A 22,958-nucleotide genomic window follows, 5' to 3' on the forward strand; every position below is an offset into this window, starting at 1 on the left:
ATTCTCTTGACAATAATAAAAATTACATGAATAACAAAATCTTGCACCTGAAAAATGCCAGTATCACTTTTTTTCTAAATATTTTCAAAATCTGTGAGACAAATAAGCCATTATAAGTATTTTAAACTGCTATCCAGCAGTAAACATAATTTCACAATGGTTAAACATCCTGGGTCGATGAGGTTATAGAGAAATGTGTACTCTTGTGTTTCTGGCAAGGGTAAATTAGTAAAAGCTTTCTGAAGAGCAATTGGATAATACAATCAAAAGCCTTACAACAGCCATCCCCTTTGATCTAGTGATTCTACTTCAAGAAATTATCCCAACGACACTATCATGAAAAGAAGTATGATTCAGGGATTTAGTGACAATAATATCTAATGCAGCATTGTTTTAAAGTAGCAAAATAATTTCTTTAAACATTAAAACAAGGATACCATCACAACACTAAGATGATACCTCTTCTATTACTTCTTGGAGATGCTCAGTCAGGTCCAGATTTACTTTGTAATCTGTGACAACTTTCTCAAAGTCCTCCACATGTTTCTGCAAATCCTTCATGGCTTCCAAAAGGACATTAACTTTATTACTTGGATAATTTAAGAAAGAATCACAAGTTTTATTATTAACTTTTTCCATTTTCTTTCTCAAAACCTGTGAAAAAAAAAGTTTAAAAAATCAGATATGATTTATGAAGGGTAGCAATAAAATAGCAAGACAATTAGGACAAATTTTTGTAACTTCCACAATTCTGATATGTTAAAATCACAGTTATTACAAATGTATTTTGGAAATAATAGGTTTTATTCCAGATATTTTATTGATCCAGTATTCAGCAAATATATAAAAAATTTAGAAGGGTTGATTATAGATTTTGAAAATATTAGTAGGAATTTTAGAAAAAGAGAGTGATCATAAAATGAAAATTAAATACTTGTTCTTAATAAGCTCACTGTCTCCTGAAAAGGGCATTCACCATTCATGTGGTCATCAAGGGACTAGGAGAACCTTAAAGGAAGCTGCTGATACAGAATGGTGCAAGGAAAGTAAGTGGAGGCTTACAGGGTACATATGTCTTGGGGAGAAGAACAGAGGTTGACATGAGGGTAGGTTTGGTAGAAATCATTCTGAAGCTGCCTCAAAAGATAAATCTCAATGTCCATCAATGGGTACTAAGTTACAGTCAGGAGAGGAAGCGCTGGTGTTTTGGTGCAGAGTTGGATGACTACAGAGAACAATCATGAATTGCATATTCCAGAAAGCTAGAAGAAGAAATTTTGAAAGTTTTCATCATAAATATAAAATGATAAGTGTTTGAGGAGACAGATACATTTTACCTGATTTAAACATTACACAATGTGCACATGTATTAAAACAGCACCTATCCCCACATAAATATATATAAATATGTATAATTTTTATGTTTTATGGATCAGTTTTAAAAACTTTAAATTAAAAAAACTAATAAAAAATTTAAAATCTGGCTCTCATAAGCAATATTTTAAAAAGTAGTAAAAGCAACACTTGACTTTAGATGATAGAACTTCCACTAAGGGTGGCATGCTGTTACCAAGGACAGGATGATACTGTGACTGCAGGTGAGTCCACTTAAAATTGGTACCATTTTGCTGAACACCAAAACCAACCAAAAAAAAATTCTGGAAGGCAGACTCTGGACTATAGAGATAAAATTACTATTTTTGAAAAGAAAAGGAGAAATTAATTTATTACTTATTTTACACAAGAAACCCAAATGTTATAAAAATGGAAAATGATCTTTTTGATCCAAAAAACCCCAAGAGGCATCTTGATATAAAGTACTAAATGATTTTGCAATCATTGTAGTACACACACACAAACACACAAACACTTTTTCATTACCTGCATTTTTTCAACATACATATCAACTTGTTGTATTTGATATTTAAGAGCCTTCAGATTTCGAGCTTTTTCATTTTTCTTAGTGTAGTTAAACTTCAAATTGTTGAATTTCTTTTTGATATCTTTGAAAGACTCTTTGAGCTACAGTTCAATAAAAAGAAACAGAATTCTTAAAATAAGAAAACTTACATTCATTTATGATAAGTCAAGATATCTAAACACTTCAAAATATGTATAACCTTCAAAATATATTCAGTTAATTTTCAATAGAAATCTAACAAATCAGGTAGGTGGATATGTAGTGTGAATTTAAATATATCCCCCAATATGAGTAGTCATCAGTTGTTTTTAATACATTTTGATTTGTAATTATTAGGATTTAAAATTATAGAATATCCCATTGGTCCCCAAGCAAGACAGTTTCTAACATATTGTGCAAAGGCTTTCACCAACTTTGATTTTCTTATTTTTATTTATTTGGTATCATTTATCCTATTCATTCTGTTCTCTGTGCTAATATTTGTTCCCGATTCTTCTATCTCCCAATGTTCTCTTGCAGCCATCACATTTAAATGTACTAAGCTCCAAGGAGCTATTCAGGTTGAAGAGGACCATGAAGTGGTGACATTGAGACCACCTTGGAGTGAAAAAGAAGATCTGATAGGACAGTTTTATTTGCCCAGTTAAAAAATATTTTTCCTGAGTCATTTTCAAAGGAGTTCACTTCTTAGACATAGGTCGTTAACTTCAGATGTGCTTCAAAAACAATAAATAAAATAAATAAATAAAATGAGAGTCATTGCCAATGGTGGCAATGCTAACCTGAGGACATGTCTCTGCTCAGAGAACAGGGTACAGATGATGATAGCTTGACTTTACCATTGCACCAGAATTCTAAGCAGTTCAGTTCTATTAGACACATCACTTTCTGTCCCTTCTCTATATTCAAGAAGGATGAGGATATTGACAGGCAACTCTCTCCTTGTGTTATCAGCAAAGAGAAATACAGAGAAAATATTAACCTCAAGATTATACGGAGTCATTTAACAGCAAGAATGAACAATGTCATGGTTGATAAATTTGAGCTATGATGAGAAAAGTCAGAAAAACATTAAAATTCTTTTCAATGACAGCAAATAATTTATTTGGGAGGGAATAAAAGCTGTGCACCAGGTGAGATTTTAGATTCATAATGCAGAAAAATGTATCTGCTCTAGAAAATGCATGCTTTCTCAAAATGCTTATTTCAAATTCTGCATATTTGAAAATAAAGCCTTGACCTTATATTTAACACTTCTTGGAGACAATTGTCTGCAAAGCCTTAGCAGACTTGTGTACACAGAAATTATTATATTCATGTAATTTTGCATCTGTCATACTTATGCTTAATCGGTATTATTTATTTTATATGGTAATGAAATTGTTGTGCATTAGCTTGAAACTATAACTAAACCAAGAACAGAGACCACATAGAGCATTTTAATTGATAAATCAGTAATGTTTAGAAGGAGTCAAAAGAGCCATAAATTCAAAAATTGGAAACAATTTATCAGAACTCAGAAAATGATTTACAAGAATATTATAATAAATTAGCATATTTGTGCCAATAAATATTTACATACTATGACATTATATGTTTCAATGTACACATGTTTGATTTTAGCAGGAAAGGATGAGGTTAGTTTTATGAGTCTGAGATGTAAAGGAGCTATATCTTTAATATTTAGATAAACCTTAGGCAGGAACTTTTTCCCCATAAGGCTATAATCTACAACTATAAGTATAGTAATACCACCTCTGAGCAAGCTAGGAATTCTTATTTTAAAAAACATATCCCAGTGGTGAGTTATTGTTTCATGACCAGAATTTCTGTTTAGAATGGTTAAAAAAAAAAAAAGTTCTGCAGACATGCAGACAGTGCCGATAGATTCACAATGGTGTGAATGTACTAAATAGCACTGAACTATGCACATTAAATGGTTAAGATGATAAATTTTGTTTTCATGCACATTTTATCAAAGGTAGAATAAGGGGGGAAATATATCACTAACATTTATCCATGGAAAATAAAATTTTGTATCTTATTTTTCTTTACTGAAACATGACGTATTTTTATACACTTCAGTCTAGAGGAAGGAAGAGGGGCTGGGTCATTAACATGAAAACCATTAAGCACTTTTTAAAAGTTTGTGTGTAATTAAATTTAGTTATATATAATTTTAGCACAATTAGTTAAAATTATTCAAGGGTTTTTTTAAAGATCAAATATTAATGTAATGCCAGATGCAGTGGCACATGCTTATAATCCCAGAGGCACAGTAGGCTGAGGCAGGAAGATGGAGAGTTCAAAGCTAGCCTCACAATGGCAAGGCACTAAGCAACTAAGTGAGACCCTGTCTCTAAATAAAATACAAAATAGGGCTGGGGGTATGGCTCAGTGGCCAAGCGTCCTTGAGTTCAATCCCTGGTAAACACCCCTACCAAAAAAAATTAATGTACTGATATAAACCAAAGTTTAATTTTCTATGTGTTAAAATAATAAGGATTTCTTAAATACATTAATCTGGTCTTATCTGTTAAGATCATACCTCCTGGTAGAATAAAAAATAAAAAATTGCTCATCTCTATGTCATCATCATATTCATGATTTTGCATTAATCTCATTCTAGTACTCATATGTCTTCTTGTTTCTCTCATAGAAGCACTCACCTCCCAGATGACTTTACAACCTGTTTTTTCCAAACCAGACTCTTGCCACAGAGCTCTCGATTGACCAAAGCATTCCTGAGGGGGAAACCCAAACTGCTTGCCCTGTGTCGCCCCCTCTCAGCCTGAAGTAGCCAGAGCAGTCATCACTTATTTCTCCTTACAGCACTGAGGGTTCCCTTACCCAGAGAGAAAAATTCCAACACTTAAAAATAGTCAAACCTTAGTTACATTTAAAAAATTAAAAGGAGGGAGATGTGGAGAGTGGTGATTTGAACCATGATCTGATTCCCCTATGGCAGTGTTGCACTGGGAAATGCCTATGTAGAGGTGCAGGTCAAGATGGCCCAGTTGCTATGCTGACACCAGCCCAGGGAAGCTACGTACAAAGGCACAGCGGCAGTTATCAGTTGAGGCCTTGAGTTCAGACATCAACTCCTGGAGATAGAGAATTTTGAACATAATAAAATGACCCTAATGTCTTGCCAGTCCTGCATCCTTTAGATTTCCTGCTTTGCTAAAACTTTTCCAAAAATAACCTTTTGATGAAACTTATGTAATAAACATGCTGAGCTAGCTCTGGGTCAGTCAAACTCCAACAGGGTTTGGCTGCCCACCTGGCCCCAGCTTTTTCTCTATGTGTGTCTATTTGTCTTTTCTTCATCCCCCATCACCCCTCTCTGGATCCTGAATTAACAGCTGTGATGGTCATGGCAGTTGGCACCTGAACAGAGATGCTTGTTTAAATGAGAAGGTTTAACAGCTAATAGAAAATTATATGAGGAATGGAGAAAGACTAAGCCTTAACACTCTAATCCTAAACCATGAGATTTCAAATAAACTTTATGTTAAGAAATTTAAGACTGGCTGAGTGGGGTGACATGCACCTGTAATTCCAGCGACTCGGGAGACTGAAGTAGGGGGATTACAAATTTGAGGTCAGCCTCCGCAAATTACTGGACCTTTAGCAACTTACAAGACTCTCTTTCAAAATAAAAAATAAAAAGGACTAGGAATGCAGCTCAGTGGTAAAGCACCACTAGGTTAAATCCTCAATACAAAAAAGAAAAAGAAAAGAAATTTAAGACTGATAACGGATAAGTGTGACTTTATTTCTGTTTGCTTCAGAATGTATGCACTTCCACTGAACATGATTCATAAGGCTGAAGAATGTTCATGACACTATGGGTATGTGAAATGGGATCAGCCTCTTTCTGACACTCGAGCTCCCTTGCCAAAGGTGCTGGCACTTTTCTCTTTTGGTCCCACTGGAAATACATTCAAAATCTAAACCATTCTGCCTTAACCAATTCGAACTCAGTACTTTTAGGTACATGTGGCAAATAGCATGGAGAGCTACCTCCAGCAACTAAAAAATTTAGCAGTATCTAATTTTTCTTACCTGCACATTCCAATATGAAAACTTAACTTCCCATCTAATCCCCACATAACTTGGGGTCATATTTTTAAAGGAACTGAGTGCCATGGTTGCTTAGTGTGGTATCATTGTTCATGCAGCTGTTTCTAACTTTAGTTCGCTTGTCAACAATGGGGAACGGTGGAGATGGTTAAGACAACTGTTCGACTTGAGCACATATGCAGAAAAATAAAACACCCAAATTATAGAGCAAGAAAAAAATTACCCAACTGGAAATCTTTAACTGTTGTTACAATTCATATTAATACAATTTCTGAACATCTTTTAAAAATTAGGAAAAAAAAATTTCAGTGAATAATTTGATGTTCCTATTTTTGTACTCTCTCAACTCCTCTGTATTTGCCATGGAATAAGTAGACTAAGTTAACAGCTATAATTAGATCAAAAATTATTAAGATTTTAAAACCACGGTCATTTTGAAACTAGAAGAATGAGCATGTTCACCAAATTTTCTAGCAAGCTGTAAACTCCCTTTCAGGATTAGGATGAAAGTGTTGTTGGGAAGAAGCAGAAGAGACTTCTGACCTGAAATCTGACTTGCTATTCTTAGTCTTGACTAAGCTGGTTGAGGCAGCTTTAGCACAAGAATGTATTATCTGTAAGTCTGTTGCTGGCAAGACCAATTGATGTGAGAGACAGGGGATATTTTACAACCAAGGAAATGTGTTTAAAAACCAAACTAAAGAAGAAAAAAATTCCATTAGGATTATGACATTCTTGGTCAGAAGTAAAAATAAAAAAAAAAATGGTAGTCAATTTTCATTTCTCTTAATGTCCACCCGAGAAGCTTCATTTCTTACCCACCATTTTGCCCATTCCAGAAAAAAGAAAAATGAATAAATAAATAAAACTTTTTGATGCTCAATTTCAGTAACAATAGTCTGTAATGTCACCCTCCAGGAATGCTTGCATTTGAAAGGAAGACACCCAAAGACTTAAAAGTTAACCAAAATGGTTTGCCAAATATAAATGGCAGCATATTCAGCCTCAGTGCTAGAGATGTTCCTGGACAAGAATTTCTTGTTCTCATTCCCTTCAGCAACCATACCACATTGACCTGAGCTTAAGACCCATCTTGTAGCAAGAGAAAATGGAGCAACTGGGAAAGAGAAGATGATTGCACCATCTCAAATTGTAGGTGGCAGCAGGTCTCAATAATAAATATTTTACCCACTCTGCATGTTTCCTATCTTCATAATATATTAAGTTTTATTTTCTGGATATGATAACTATTATAGTTTTAATCTTCAGTTCTCTATATTCTTCTGGAACTTTCCTACAACTGTTTACACGAGTTAAACACAGAAATTTTTAGTTTAACCCCACAGGATGGCTGTTTCCTGAACAATTGGAAACTTTCCTATTTACTTACACATACCTTCCAAATAGACATAGAGTGAGGCCCGATTAACAAATGGCCATGAAGTAAACCTCCTAGGTTTTAATTTTCCCTACACTAAATTTCCTGTGGTCGTTTGTATTCCTATGGCCTGGCACACAGTAGCCACACATTAAAGATATTTGTTGAATGAAGTCTTTTTTTAATTTTTAAGTAATAAATTCAGGTTATAAATCTGGAAAATAATTACTGTTTATACTATTTCATGGTGCTGCCCCAATGGCTGTTTTGCTCTCAATATAAACTTTTCCTACTTCCTTTCCTGTCAGTGGGTGGTTGTCCATGGTCATTTTGTCAGTAGCAAAGTGCCACATGATATCAGGTGGTTTTATTTTTATTGATTGTGTATGTGTCCCTAGGGACACTGTTCCTCTATTCCAATTTACTGTTTCTAATCCAGCTTGTGTCTCTAGAACTCAGATGATGGATTTATCCAAACTGACAGAAGAATTTGTGTCATTGGAACCCATGCCTGACACATGGATTACATATGCTGAGTCCTTTTCTGCCTTCTTCCTGATAGGCAAGATGTTGCTACGTGGAAACACTTCAGGGTACAGGAATATAATTACCTGAAAGCTTATGTGAAGAAAGCTTATTTTGAGAAAATGGATACCAACCTGATTCTGTCACTGCTGTTCTTTTCAGCAGAGGAATTGCTTGTGACCCATAATATAAGGCTCTAGATACACATTTCCTTTAACATCATATAAAGGATTTTTTGGTCAAGTTACAAAAAAAGAATACTCGATATTAACTTATTACTTTTCTAAATGTAGATGGGCAAAGAATGAGTAACTAATGATGTTCCTCTGTCATGTCACACAGCAGAGAATATGTCTATGTGTATTAATCACTTATTCACTTAACCAGGAAAGAAAATATACAGTGGTATTTAACATTTATGCATCTAAACTAAATACACCTTTGTGTGAAATGGGTAAAAATAAATACTGCAAAATCTGGCAGTTTGACAACTGTGTTTTCTAGTAGGTAAATACTAAGAAAATAAGGTTTTACAATTTCTAAATATCATTTTTTTAAAAAAGTAATGCAATATTCCTTAAAGACAAGAAAGAATAATTTTGTACCTTGATAATTTTTGAATAAGTTTTTAAAAAGTTTTAAAAAACTGGCAGTTTGACAGCTGTGTTTTCTAGAAGGTAAATACAAAGAAAATAAGGTTTTACAATTTCTAAATATCAAATTTTTAAAAAAATGTAATGCAATATTCCTTAAAGACAAAAAAACAATGATTTTGTGCCTTATTAGCACAAAAATCATTGTTTTTTGTCTTTAAGGAATATTATATTACATTTTTAAAAAATGATATTTAGAGTTCTTATACATTTTGCCTTAAAGTACCAAATCCTTTTGAAAGCACCTTTGGAGCAGATGAGACCACACAAGTTAATTACAGCACAGTCAAGAAAGAAATATTTGTTGAAATAACTAAATGAACTATGGTGTCACATCCAATCATACAAATATCTTAGAATAGATAGAAAATAGGAATAGAAGAGGAAACCATAGAGAAGAAGATACATTTAACATCAGATCATATAGTGGGTGGTTGGGACTGAAACATTTGTGAATGGTAAATTCTGAACTTAGCAACTGACTTTTGCTCAAAAATTAGCCTTTGATTCAGAGTCAACCCCTGGAATACTATGAGCAGAAACTCTTTGTCCTCTCGTGCATTATTAAGATGAAAATCATGTACCTATACCTCAGTTTTCTTTTTCATTTGAAAAATGAAGATATTAAACTATACATTCTCCAAAATCTACTGCAACCCAGAGTCTGAACTTTCAGGAGGCACTTTAAGCACATTGGGGGCAAAACAATGTTCTAAGATTAACTTAAAAAACAAACAAATACTGTGCATGTTCTAGTTTCCCAGCCAAGTATCTGGTTTTATTCTTAATAAAAGAAAAACAATTGTGTATCATACTTCATTTCATTTTATATAATGGTCTAAGTGCCTATATCTAAAGAGCAATAATGATAATAATGTCTAAATTTTTAACATTATTGATATCTAAATATTATTACCACTGTGGAAATTGACCATCTGTTTGTACTGATATTTGCAATATAAACTAGAACACATATATATTTATTTTACTAAGAGGCATTGAAAATGTTCTTCTGATATTTTTCCACTAGGCTTGTGGTTGGAAAGTTCAGGATGTGGTTGCTACATTCTTATATGCCTAGTATGTCTTTACCAAAAAAAAAAAAAGGGAGGAGAAGGAGGAGGAGGAGGAGGAGGAGGAGGAGGAGGAGGAGGAGGAGGAGGAGGAGGAGGAGAGGAAGAAGGAGGAGGGGGAAGAGGAGAAGGGAGAAGAGGAGGAGGAGGAGGAGGAGAAAAGAAAAAGACCCAAGGTTTTCAAAGATCCTTTCAATGTGAAACTGTAACTTACATCAAAGATTAGTTAGATTGGAAGCAGAAGCAAATGGGAAGGATACCTCTCTTAATATTCAGGCGTCTGCTAAAATGACATCTGATTCCCAGATCAAACCCACATGTGTCTGGTTGCTCATTCCTGAAACGGTACAGACAATCCTGGGGTGTCCCTACTGTGACTGGAAGGGTCATCTGTCATCCCAGCTGGCTGGTTCCAAGTGCAAGTTCATCACAAGATAGTCCCTATAAATAGAACCTGCTGGAAGGGCCTAACAGGGAGACCCAGCTCTATAAATGCCAGGGCTCCTCCAGGAGATAGAAATCCAGCCAGAGGGGGCTGGGAACATCTATTCCACTTGAAATGCAAAGCTGGACCATCACTGCCCACTGCCGAGAGGGACAGGGACGTTTGGACAAGACAATGGTATACAGAAAGAAGAAGGAGGAGGAGCAAGTGAGGGGTGGAAGAAGACAGGAGGAGGAAGAAAATAGATAACTTTGGGAGAGATTGTTACGAACTTGTTTCTCTAGCCACAAATCCGAATTTTATAGACTTAGGGAGAAAAACAAGCTCTGACTGTCTCCTTTAACAAGACCTAATAGGAGTGTAAGCTGTAGTACAGGAACCAGAAGAGGCCATGTTACTGTGGAGGGGGCAGACTGCATTTTGGGCTCCACTCAGAATAAGTTAACAAGACTTTAGTCGAAAGTGACTCCCTAGAACAAAGACTCTAAGCAGAGACTTTACAGCTTTGTGGCATATTGCTTAAATGAAAAAAATGTTTGTAGATGTCATTTTCGGCTTCCCTTCTGTTGGATGGGGTCCAAGTGGCTACTACTGTCCTGCCTTCTTGCTTTCCTTCCAGCCACGCTCCTTCTTGCACCTGCCTGTGCTCTGAAAAAGTGTAGCCTGCAGGGGTTGTATTTTGGAGCTAGACCACTATTAGAGCTCAAGTCTCAAATTTAGTCCAAACTTGAATGTTGCTTAATAATATTTGATACTTGCTGTGCCAAGATTGTGCAGAACTTCAGGCATAATCCAGAAGTTCAAGAAGGTTAACTATCCCCTTTTCACCCTCCTCTCCTTGCCTAGTGGACTCATGTCTTTAGGAGCTCAGAAATAGCTTGTTTTAAGTGGAGATAAATTTGGTATTTATTGGTACCCTTGCATTCTACTATCAATTCTCCAAATTAGGACCCTTGGTATCTTAATTTATGCTTTCCCCCCAAATTAGTAAATCCATGAATGGAAATTTTAGCTGGGAAAGGGGTGATGGTGACTCAGTAAGTATCTAGGGACTGGAGGTTGGTCACAGTTGATGGGGAAGAGGTGGAATTATGCATGTAGGAGCACATGGACATGGATGGAGGGCCATGTTTATCTTTCTTTTTCACAGAGAGTTTTTTGCCAGAAAAGCTACTCAGTTTGAATAAATATGAAACCAACCACTTGACTCTGGTGCTAAAACCCTGTAGTAGCCTCTGAAACATAAAGACTGTTCCCCTGTCCTTAGCACCCGCTTCACCATGAGTCAACCATACTTAAATAGACTCTCAGCAGGCTGAGCTGGCTGCCATCAGACAGTGTCACCCTGTCTTCTGTGCCCTAAAAAAGTTGAACCAGCTCAAGCAAGGGACTGCTATGAGGGTTGAATAGGAGAAAAGGCAAAAAACAAACAAAAGCAAGTAATCTCACATACACAAAACACACCCGTAATCCTGCCTTCTGGGTTGTTCAATGCTTTGACTCACTTCAACAAAACTTGGAACTTGAAGTTTACTAAAACTTTCAGAACGCTGAAGGCACTGTTCTGAGAATTAAAGGACATGGATGAGAAGGAAGTGTCCTGATTCACTGTGTGTGTGTGTGTGTGTGTGTGTGTGTGTGTGTGTGTGTGTGTGAATGCACACATGTGTTCACCAAGATGAACACTTCATGTTGGGAGCAGCTTTTGTCTGTGTCAGTTCCCACTGCCCCACCTCATTTATTTCGTCTCTTGTGGTGCAGTACTCCAAACTGCGACACAGGGCCCGGTCGTGCTCCTCAGACTTGGCACGCCACTTCATACTGTCCACCTCGAGGACCTCCAGCTGCTGCTGCACATTCTTTGCAGAAACATTAGAGCAATTCTAAAAATGAAAAGCACTTGGAAGTAACAAATGAACAGTGAAATGGCCATAAGACAAATATGCAATTTACCTGCATTATGAAACCCAGAAGCAACATTTCCCCCCAAAAATAAGATATAGGATCCTAATTTATTTTACCTTAAATACATCTGAATATTATTATTTCAGAAGGAAGCCAGACACTCAACACTCCAGGAAAGACATTTCCAGTCTTGAATCTCAAGTTTGGAAGATTTGCTCATCATGCCCAACTCCTCGGAGACACCATTCATTATAAGGTATAATTTTTACTTCAAAAGGCATAAAATATGCATTAGAAACATTCCGCTCCTGCACTATAATTTTCGCGTCAACTTGAGTTTAACCTCAGGTTCATTATGCAAGTGCTCCAATCTCTACCTAGTACAGAGGAGCCGCTGGGGTGAGGGCCAGAAAAGGGCTGGAGAACAATTTACATTATGCCAAGTGAGACTTCTTACTTTCTCCTTTTTAAAGTTCATTTACTAATAAAACTCTTTTAGAAAGAAAGCTCTTTCCTGACAAAAGTAGGTGGCTGTCAGCCTAGAAAGATATACTATAGTTCCCCTGTGTTATGTATACATTGGTGGATTATTTTAAATGAACTTTAAAATTAAATTGGCCATTCTGACATTATTAATGCAATACATTTTAGTGGAATAACCATTATCTTTTCTTCCTTTGAATTAAAAATTTGGAGAAGGATATTTTTTGAAAATCAGAGCCTTCTGTATTATTTATGAAAATTTGATTTGGAAATACTTTCTTTTCTTTTAGGCTCCTCTGTTGAAATCTGATAGTGGGAAAAAATAGATCAACAGCTAGTGTCCACAGCCCTGGCTAGCCAGGGGGCTTGGGCTCTTCCATTTTGAACTTATATGGATAAGCATTTCTGGACTTTAAATTCTTCCTCTATAAAATTAGGATACACTTCTAAATAAACACTAGGATCTATGATCTTCCAAATCTGCAATGCCAAGGCAGCACTGTCCAAATATAATAGGAGCCATAAAAATAATTTAAAATGTTTCAGTAGTCATAATAAAAAGTAAAAAAGAAGTAAGTGAAATGAATTTTCATAAATAGTTTATAAATATTTCCAAGCATTGTTTTATAATAAGTAACCAATAGAAAAAATTAATAACAATTTTCATATTAAGTCTTTGAAATTTGGTATAATTTCTTACTTCAAGCATATTTCAATTATTGCTAAGTTTCTATCAGAAATATTTGATCTACACTTAAATTTCATAAAACTTAATTTCAAAAGCATATTCATAAACCAAGTTCTTCCAAACATACTTAAAAGTTTCCTGATAACTAAATTAATTCAGATTAAATACAATTAAAAGTTTTGCTTCTTAGTTGCATTAGGCACATTTTAAATGTGAAACCTAACTGCTGTGTGGGACCACACAGCTCTAACATACTCTCTTTGATATCAACATGAGAATAGATGTGCTCAATAAGATTTTTATTTTATATTTTTTAGTTGTAGATGGACATAATACATTTATTTTGTTTACTTATTTTTATATGGTGCTGAGGATTGAACCCAGTGCTTCACACATACTAGGCAAGCGCTCTACCTCTGAGCTACAACCCTGGCCCCACAATAAGATTTTTATATTTGAATATTCTCCTTAAAATTTTTTTCTTTTGACATAGATGGTAGAAACTCACCACAAGTAACTACCCCAATGGTTGAATATATTTTCAAATGAAATATATGCTAAGCAGCCTGCCTGGCTTCCTTCTCATTAGGTAGAATGGAGTCCTAAGATGCTTACAGGGTGCTGTGCTGATGAGATAATGTCCACTCCTAAGGAAAAGGCCAGTTGATAGAGCTGCTCCACATGTGCCTTTTGATCCTGAGAGCGACTGAGGTGTATCTGGGCCTCAGGAGCATCACCCAGTTCCTCCAGCTGCTCCAGAAACACCAGTTCTCTTGATTTGATGAGACGTCCCAGCTGGAATTTAGACCATTAACAATTAACCTGAGTTTCATAGCCAGATTTTTAAGTCTATTTTCTATAACATATTATACTAGCTTGGTGAAATGCTGCCAAGCCCACCCGTAATTATTAGTTATATGGCCAAATACATGTTATAGTGCTTCAAATCCAACTGGCTAACACTGAGCAGCTAACACTATAACACTGTCAGTTCTATGAAAGAGGGAAACGCCCTTTTGGTCCTTTACTAAAACCTTAGCAAGGTGTAGGCCTGTGATCTGAGTAAACTCAGAGGCTATCTTAAAGGAATATCAATGCACCTCTATTTCATGTAAATGGAGGCTAATAACTTCAAAGTTCTTGTGAAGAAAGCAACCAAAAAATAATATTTACTGAGAACTCCACAATGCCAGATACTTGAGATAAATAAATATTGAACTTGGTTCCTGCCCTCAACTCGCTTATTCTTGAGTTGGGAAAAATGCTGCTCTTAGTAAAATGTAATTAAGAATCAAGACACTAAGAATGACAGATGTATGGAATAAAGAGAGCACTAGAGATTTAGAATATATATATATAGAGAGAGGGAGGTCGCTCCAAGTAAGGTGGGATTGTTGGAAGGAGGTACAGGTTTATATAACAGAGAAGAGAGACAAAGATCTGCCCCACAAGGTAGCTTGAGAGGCAAGGCTTGGAGGTAGAAATATGAGTTCTATCTTTATGGACCGAAGATAAGGAACACAACGAGGATGGGGCATCGTGATAGATAAATTAGGTGCAGATTCTGTTAGCTTCTAATGCAAGCAATTTGGCTTTGATTTGTGATACTAAGATTAATTTAATTCCATAGTGTAAAACCTGGGATCTTTTAGACATCTATAAATCTTACCTCCTCCCTGACTTGGTGGAAGAGGACTACCTTGTGCAGGAGATTGTCATAATCTTGGATGCGCTCTGTTTGTTTCTGATGGAGGTAAATAAGGTCACTCAGTTGTTGAGACTTCTCTTTCACAGGGGCTCCTTTGTCTCTTAATTCTTCCAATTCTCTCATGGTATACTGAACCTCATCACGCAGTTGCTAAAAAATTGAAAGCAATGCAAGAAATCCAGCTTTTTTTGTTTTGTTTTGTTTTGTTTTACTACCAGCAATCTGATGATCTAAATAATGACTCATTCTCTCATTTGTTTACAAATACTTCTTATGTGCTTCCCCCTAATCCAGGCATTGTGCTTGCTGGTAGGGGTGCATTAGTTCATCCTTATCTTCTCAGAAATTTATAAGCAATAAAGAAAGGAATGAAGGAAGGAAGGAAGGAAGGAAGGAAGGAAGGAAGGAAGGAAGGAAGGACGAAAAAGAAATGTGTCAAGGCTGGGTCCTGAAATGGAAAGCCGTGCATTCCTATGACCCACCACATATTTCCCCCATCTGTTGAGTAAATGTCTCTTAGATCCTTATGAAGCCCCACGATCAGCTCTGATATTTAATACAGACTAGAATTAAGTGGCATGGTAAGAACATCAAGAGAAGGCAAGTGTACAAATATATCAGGGGAATAACTTGTGCTCTCTGATAAAAGAATGATCAGAATGAGCCACCAGATGAACAGCAGAGTGAACATGCTGCTTCAAAGTGGCTGTCCCCTATCCACAAATAGCCACCCCTGCACAGAGGATAAACTGCCTTCCCCTCTACCCAGCACTGTTCAGATGTCCTTCATAGGAACCGGATCTGGTGTAGAACTCATAAGAGTTAACAACTTAAAGGGGATGCTAGTATAATTTGGGGGTGGATCTTATAATAAAGGTAAAAGTAATAGAAATGATTTAGGTTAAGGAAATGATTTTCTGAAGACTGACTTAAACCGGATCTTTAAGTTCAAATTAGCATGTAGCCATCAAATCCTTACACATCATAGTGACAGAGCCAGATGAGCTCAGCAGCGATTCCTGATTTAGAGGAACTTAGACATAAACATGTCTAGGCAAACAAAATGCTATTGAGTATATCTCATGGGGCATTTCAAGAAACCTAACACAGACTAGTCACATTTTCTGAGAGTTCTGATGAAAGAGATTGCTGTGGTATGTGTGTGTAGTGAGAGTGGTTATATTTTCTTGTATATAAGTTTTGTCTTAAAGGAACTTTCATTCATCTGATTCTGGGATTCCTTAATGCCAACACTTATGAGTTTTGCAGTAAAAATAAAAAATCCAGGCCAAAGGACAATGGTACTGGCAACCTCTCCTGGCAGTTGCGTTCCATTTAGGAGCAACAGGGCTTGGGGAGCAGGGCATGTGTTCAGCAGTCAGGAGCCAGGAACATGACTCATGGTTTTCTCTCTCCTTTGCTGAGGGCCTGCTGAAGGCTTTCTGAGGGTGAATAAAGAGCACAGCAAAATTCTTGGGGCTGTGGTAGAAGCTGGGTAGCAGCATGCGGGGACAGGGATAACTCAGGCGAGATTTCAGGGGACCAAGGGAAGCAGAGCCTCTAATTTAGAGGTTGCCCATCCTTGTCCTGAGGCATCTCAATTTAAAACACTGCCTAAGAAAATAATTAGAGTATATATATGTGTATATATGTTTGTATATATATGGTAAAAATATTCAACTTTTGCTTCATAATGTAAATTAAATTGATCTATAATGAAAACATATTTAGGACATTTCATGGCCTGGATGTTTGTGTGTCATCAAATAGGGAAGCATGAAGGAAAATACTAAGAAAAACATGTCTTTACAGTGGATTTTTAGGTAAGCAGTGCTTTTGTTTAAAAAAAAAAAGATGTTTACCAGACTGTAAAAATTAATTAGGTAAACTTCAAACAGAATAAACACTTTTCCCAGTCGCCCAAATCCATCAATCTACTTCTTCACCTGGAACTGAGGCTTCATTTCATTCCATTTTTTCCGCAGATCTGAAATGGTCTGGAGGCTCCCTCCAAGGTCAAGTGCAGACACAGGCATGAGTACTTCCTGAAGGAGTTTTACATTGTGGGTTGTCTGAAATAAACATTGGATAACCATGGATGTGTTTTCTTGGACACCTGAGTAAACATCAGTGATCGTTCTAGTGATGATGTGGTGTGCCTTTACACTTTTTAACTCCCTGAGACATCTGTGGTTTTAAATCATGAAAAGTCCTTGGTTTCTCTTGCTATTTTTGCCTTTATAGTAGTAGTACATAATAAACATTTACCATCTTTACCACGTTTAAGTGTTCAATTTAGTGGCATAATACTCTGTGAGCATCACCACTATCCATTTCCAGAACTTTTTCATCAACCTACCAGAAGTTCTAGGCACCTTGAACAAGTGGAAGCACATAATACTTAGCCTCCTCACCCAGTTCCTTTCACTTACGGTATTGCTTCAGAAGCTCCATCATGTGTCGGTGTGCATCAGGATTAACTACCTGACTAAGGCTTAGTGACATTTCACATTTCCTTACCTTTCTGAGTTTCTCCTTGAACGCAGTCCACTGCTGCTTCACGGACTTGCTTTCAGTTCCTTTAAGTTGCCATGCCATCCGCAGGTGGCTAAGTTCTTCCCATCTAGCCTTCTGGTTTTCCAGAGTGTTCTCCATAATGTGCACTTTATTTTTCACATTTAATATTTCACTCTCCTTTGTCTGTTAAAGGAATAAACCACATAATGACTTTTCTTTCCCAAGAGGCACAATTTTTTTGCATACAACTATCTTAGGATGCAAAAATACTTCATCACAGCCAAAGCAAATCACCGTTCTGCTATTGGGACAAGGCTGAATTCCTTGTCCAGAGGCAGTGAGGCCATCAGAACTCAAATTCTATGCTTGCTCATTAGGTCCTGAATTCCTTAAGACCCCAAGGTGTTTGGAGTCATTAGCATATGTAGAATCTCAGCCTCAAGGGGTGGATTATTCAAGACTTCTGTTTATTCCTTTAAACTATCATATTGTATATATTACAATTATTTTCCATTTCTCTCAATTTTCCCCATTTTGTCTGAACTGAAATGTGTACCTATATGCATTCATGATTATCATGCAGCAGAAGCACATTGTCTAAATTCCAAGACTTCACTTATCAACTTTCACATGTTTAGCTGCCTGGCTTGAAACCCTCCACAGATTTTAAACAGAGGAAATCTAACTGGTGACAAAAGAATAATAGGGTAAAGCATAAGATTGTGTGCTTTGCTTCTGTGTAAACATAAAAAAGGCAGAGGAATATTTATTTTGTAAAACAATGATTTTTTTTTACTTCAATGGCCAGCTTTTCTCAATAAATTCTCAAATTTCTAATAGATTTCTGTAATCAAACTGACATCGATTGACTATGTCATGAATATTCAAAAGTATTTCAAAAATAGGCCACTTTATCTTTAAATAATTTAAAATATATTCATAGTGGCCTTTTATATTTTTATATTATTTTAGACATCATGAAGTGACAATTAATTGCAAAACAATAACTGCAGGTCCTAAGTTAATTTCTCCCATGAATGTGGGAATCAAGTGATAAAGTGTTGTATTCTGTAATTATGATTAAGAAAATATAAATTATGAAAGATATTGGACAACTACAGTATTAGTTAATTTAGAATAATTCTACATTTTGTTTTTATATATGCTATAATATAGTTAAGGTCTCTTTCGCTTATTATTAAGAAACTATTAAAATATATACTCTTTTATTTAATATAAAATTTAATATAACCTGAAAATTACACCATGTCAATGACAACTACAATCAGAAGAATATGATGATCTGAACAACATCTAAGAAAAAGAATAGTAGGCTTTGTTGATGAGCAGCCAGCAGGATCTAAGAAAGGTGCTTTTGTATTTGGCAGACTTAAGTGTTTTGACCACTCAGGAAGGTTAAATAATTTGCCTGCAGTCTAGCTAGTAAACACAGTGCTCATTTTACTTCTGTGAAGGGCATGGAAAATTCTGTCATAATCCAGTCTAAATAGGCCACTAAATTATCCATTTTCCATTTATATTCATGCCCAACAAATAATCTTCTGATGTCTTGCTTTCCAGATCCTTAGTTATAGGAAGGCTGGTCTCAGTAGCATTCTTGGTATTCACTACTATAAATTAATAAACTGGTACTTTCATCTGCCAAAATTCTGACCTAAATCAATTTCTCTGATCTTGATAATTTTTAGATGAACTCAATTTTTTTTTCAATTTCAAGCTTGAAAACATCAGCCACAGCAATATAACCAGCAGCAGAACCCTCAGGGCACAGGCCAGCTGGCCTTCCTCTCAAAGCCAAACAGTCATCATATTTCAACAATGTTTGTTTGAAAGCCTAATGGCCCAACAGATAGGAAGAGAAAAAAAATGTGTGTTAACCGCTTTACCAACAATTTCATATCTCATAACATCGCTAAATCAGTAACGTTAACTACTATGTGGAGTTTTACTTTTGAATATCAGTAAAGTAGAATTTATTTATCGTATAACAATAGAAAAGACTGGGTTAAAGTGACCGCATTTATGATTTCAAGATAAACTATGAAGATGTAGTAGTTAAAATGCACATTGTTTCGGGGAAACCTTAAGTGGGGGTTTAAATGTCACAACAATCTAGGTTTATTTAGATATAGATACAAAATATTATTTGGATTGGGTTCCTGCTGCAGATCTTTAAACACGAAAATCTAATGTACAATCTTAACTTTTCTAAATAAATAATGAAGGACTTCTCTTTCTGGGCAGGCTATAGTAACCAATGGGAGAGGAATGCTTCTGCTTAGAGAAACAAGAAAAGCTGGATAAAATGCAGAAAGCACCTAAGTGAAAAACAAGACCATAGCAACAAGACCTAGAGAGGCTGAGACTCCAGCAGGAAGACCTCAGGTAGTGAGCTCACCTGTTCCCCACTTTCCCCCAGGGACAGTTCCCTATTCTGTACAGGAGGTAGATCATCAAGGCTTTCCTGGAACAAAGGAACCATCAAGGAGGGTTTCAAGCACACAGACAGTCTTCTTCTTAAGGACCTTGACAAAATATTGGAGCCATACAGAACAGTGGATTGTAATACCCATGTAAGACACATCTGGAAACCTGGAGTTTTTCAGCTATCACCCCAAACCAAGAATGGAGTTTGGGACCTGCCCCAGGCAGAGACATCAGAGAAAGGACCACCTTCTCAGTTGCAAACCCTGAAAACCCAAGGTGAACAGATGAAACTGAGCCTTGCAGGATGGCATCACAGACAATTCCAGGCTTCTGATTGGCTTAGGCAATCTCTCACTCACACCTACCTGGAGAAAAGGGGCCAATTCTAGAAGATAACACCAATCAAAGCCCCTCCAGCTGTCTACACATCGTGCCCGGTATTTGAAAAATATTCACCCCAAAAGACAAGACTACCTAACTGGAAACCAAGAGAAAAAGCAGACGACTCCAGATGCAGATGATGGTGTTAATGGAATACTTTAAAACTCCTGTGATTCAGTAGTTAGAACTCTGTGGGGTTTGAACTTTGTGGGTCACAGATAGATCCATAGACCAGTGGGACATAATGAGAGCTCCAGAGCTCACCTATGAGTGATATGGATGTTGGATCAGTGACTAAGGGGTGCTCCAGCACACCTTGAAGCTCCCATCTCTAAGAAGGAAGCACAGTGCCTGCTAGGCCTTGACAGGTTCTAGAGACACCAGAGTCCACACATGGTAAAACTGTTCTAATTCATACACCTGGAGACCTAGATGCTGCTATCTCTGAATAAAGCTAAAACAGCAAAAGACTCAGCAGCAGATCTAGACTTCAGGACACACGGTCCTGCCACTTGGTCCATATCACCCAGCCAACTTAGCCTATCATAGTGAGATCTTCAGAGGTAGGGAAAGATGCTGCAAAAAAAAAAAAAAAAAAACTCCCGTGATTAATATGGTTCAATAAAATATGGGAAAGATAAAGAGAGGGTGAGAAAGAGAATTTCACCAATGATTAAATCTCACTTTAAAATGAACCAACTGGAAAATCTAGAACTGAACAATAAAATTTATGAAATGCATTTAGTAAAGGATAGATACCAAAGGTGTTTGCAAATATATGCTGTCCAAGGGCAAATTGGAAACATATCAAGAGATGAAAGACTATATATGAACCAAGTAAAAATGCAAACGATCAGAGATAGGTGTTTTAAATGTTCCAGATGAAAAGTAGCTTGATTTTTTTTTAATAAAACATCTGTGTAACATAAGAACACAGGCCAATAGCTTATCAAGGTTTTTTTTTTCCTGAGGCACAAGGAGAGTATAAAATAAAATTACAACTATATAATGCATGTTATTTCTGTTTCCACAACGGGTTAACAACAATGATCTTCAAACTACAAGAGTTGAAGCAAAGAAAACAAAGAGATGATTTTAGGTCAAAGTAGATTAAGGTAGTTAAAACCTAATTTGTTCAGATAAATTCAGACTCCAGATTGAGATTAATCATGTCACAAGGTATGAAGAAAATTATAAATGTCAGTAATCTTTAAAAATCTACAGAAACTAGAAGGCTTAGATAATTCGAGAAAGGAAAATGCCTCTTTTTTTAAAAAAAGGAAAAAGGATGGATTACACAATTTAAAGACTGATAAATTTCACATTAAAATCCAGTGCAATAAATTCATCACTTATCAAGCACTTTGTGAGCATTTTTAAAAGCTTAATCACTAGCATCAGTTTGATTTGTGTAAAATAATTTTTATGTAGTTCACTGGGTAGGCCTTCTTTTGAGCAAATATTTTGAGAAAAGTAACTTGTTATAAAATAACTCATTCCCATTATAAAAAGATTATGAAGTCGTGATTGAATTAAAATACAACTGGAACATTGATGATTGTTTAAAAAACTGGTTAATCAATAGATTGTTTTATGAATGAGGATGGTGATCTGCCTTTAGGCATTATTATTAAGGCAGTAATTACAGCCATAAAAGGCTTAATTGTCAAATCTACAGAATAAAACACAGGAGAGATAGCTAATATAGGTTCAAATTAGTTTAACAAGATGGAATCATGGGTGAAAAACAAATGAAATCAAATAAGAACAAACATTTAGGCCCACATCTGCATGAAAAAGACAAATGGTGGACATAAACATACATGGGAGAAATCTGGCTTAGATACAGTTGCAAGAAAATGTTATGAGAGTTTTATTCTATTACAAGCTCAATATGAAATTAGCAAAGTAAAGTTATTGGTAAAAATGTAGTATCATCTTAGGTCTCACTAAGAAAGAATGATGGTCCAGTTCACCGTGCTCTGTGCTACAGTTGTACTTCACTTTTTGGTCACACTTAATCAATAATTTTAACAAATGGCAGAAAATTCTGGAAAGGAGAATTGGAGAGAAAACTAACTCGTAAAAGATTTGTATATGTTTAGCTGCAGAAAAGGCTCTTATTAGATACAGCAATTATTTTCAGTGTGGGAAGGACATTCAAATATAAGAGAAATTGAATATGGATATTTTTTGACCTTGTTATAGTTACAGAAAGCTAAGACAGATATGAACACAGATTTATTTAACATTTTTTTTAAATCACAGTTTTCTACAGCTGGCATTTTCTAACAATGAAATCAGCAGTTTTCTTAGGAAGGTATGTGAGGTACTGAAGGAGAGGAGGATTAATCATCTTTTAAAAAAGAATTCTTTTAAAAAAGAATAGGGACCTTCATATGAGTCATAGTTGGACAAAAGGATCCTAGGATATTTCATAGATATGCTCATGACAACTAAAGAATGATGGTATATTTCTAAATGCAAAGGAGCTTCATTGTGAAAAGATCTGCTAAGGTAAGAGATTCTTCAAAATGAGGATTCATCATAAAAGTTGTCTGTAGCCAATGAAATTTTGTAAGGACCTGGTTATGTGCTCTCCACAGAACTCAGACCTTTGGGGTGGACTTCTAAGTCTATGTAATAACAATGTTGCAATCTCATTATAGTCATCTTTCTTCTTAATAGTTAAAAGGGCCTTCTTGATTCAAATTAACAAGAGCTCAAAGCATATAAATGTTGGATTT

General features: G+C 36.0%; 1 protein-coding gene and 1 long non-coding RNA gene across 6 annotated transcripts in view; one reads left to right on the forward strand and one right to left on the reverse strand.

Annotated features, from left to right (window-relative positions):
• The window catches only part of CCDC141 (coiled-coil domain containing 141), a 183,910-nt gene that overhangs the window by 18,304 nt on the left and 142,648 nt on the right, over positions 1 to 22,958 (reverse strand). For 4 of the 5 annotated variants that reach the window (XM_081261638.1, XM_081261640.1, XM_081261639.1 and 1 more), the window contains 7 exons: positions 17,386 to 17,565; positions 16,812 to 16,937; positions 14,827 to 15,015; positions 13,773 to 13,952; positions 11,815 to 11,964; positions 1,882 to 2,022; positions 460 to 654 (listed from right to left, as the gene is read on the reverse strand). In XM_081261638.1, coding sequence (XP_081117764.1) covers positions 460 to 654; positions 1,882 to 2,022; positions 11,815 to 11,964; positions 13,773 to 13,952; positions 14,827 to 15,015; positions 16,812 to 16,937; positions 17,386 to 17,565 — 1,161 coding nt within the window. Of the gene's footprint in view, positions 1 to 459; positions 655 to 674; positions 1,263 to 1,881; positions 2,023 to 11,814; positions 11,965 to 13,772; positions 13,953 to 14,826; positions 15,016 to 16,811; positions 16,938 to 17,385; positions 17,566 to 22,958 lie in introns of those variants that run through there. The other variant, XM_081261641.1, reaches the window with a different exon arrangement.
• LOC308630855 lies at positions 10,066 to 22,012 on the forward strand. The gene is made up of 3 exons (XR_014018056.1): positions 10,066 to 10,258; positions 12,133 to 12,242; positions 19,648 to 22,012. It is a non-coding gene; the product is annotated as an uncharacterized lncRNA (long non-coding RNA).

Source organism: Spermophilus citellus, assembly GCF_964194105.1.
Source record: "Spermophilus citellus genome assembly, chromosome: 11".
NCBI lineage: Eukaryota > Metazoa > Chordata > Mammalia > Rodentia > Sciuridae > Spermophilus > Spermophilus citellus.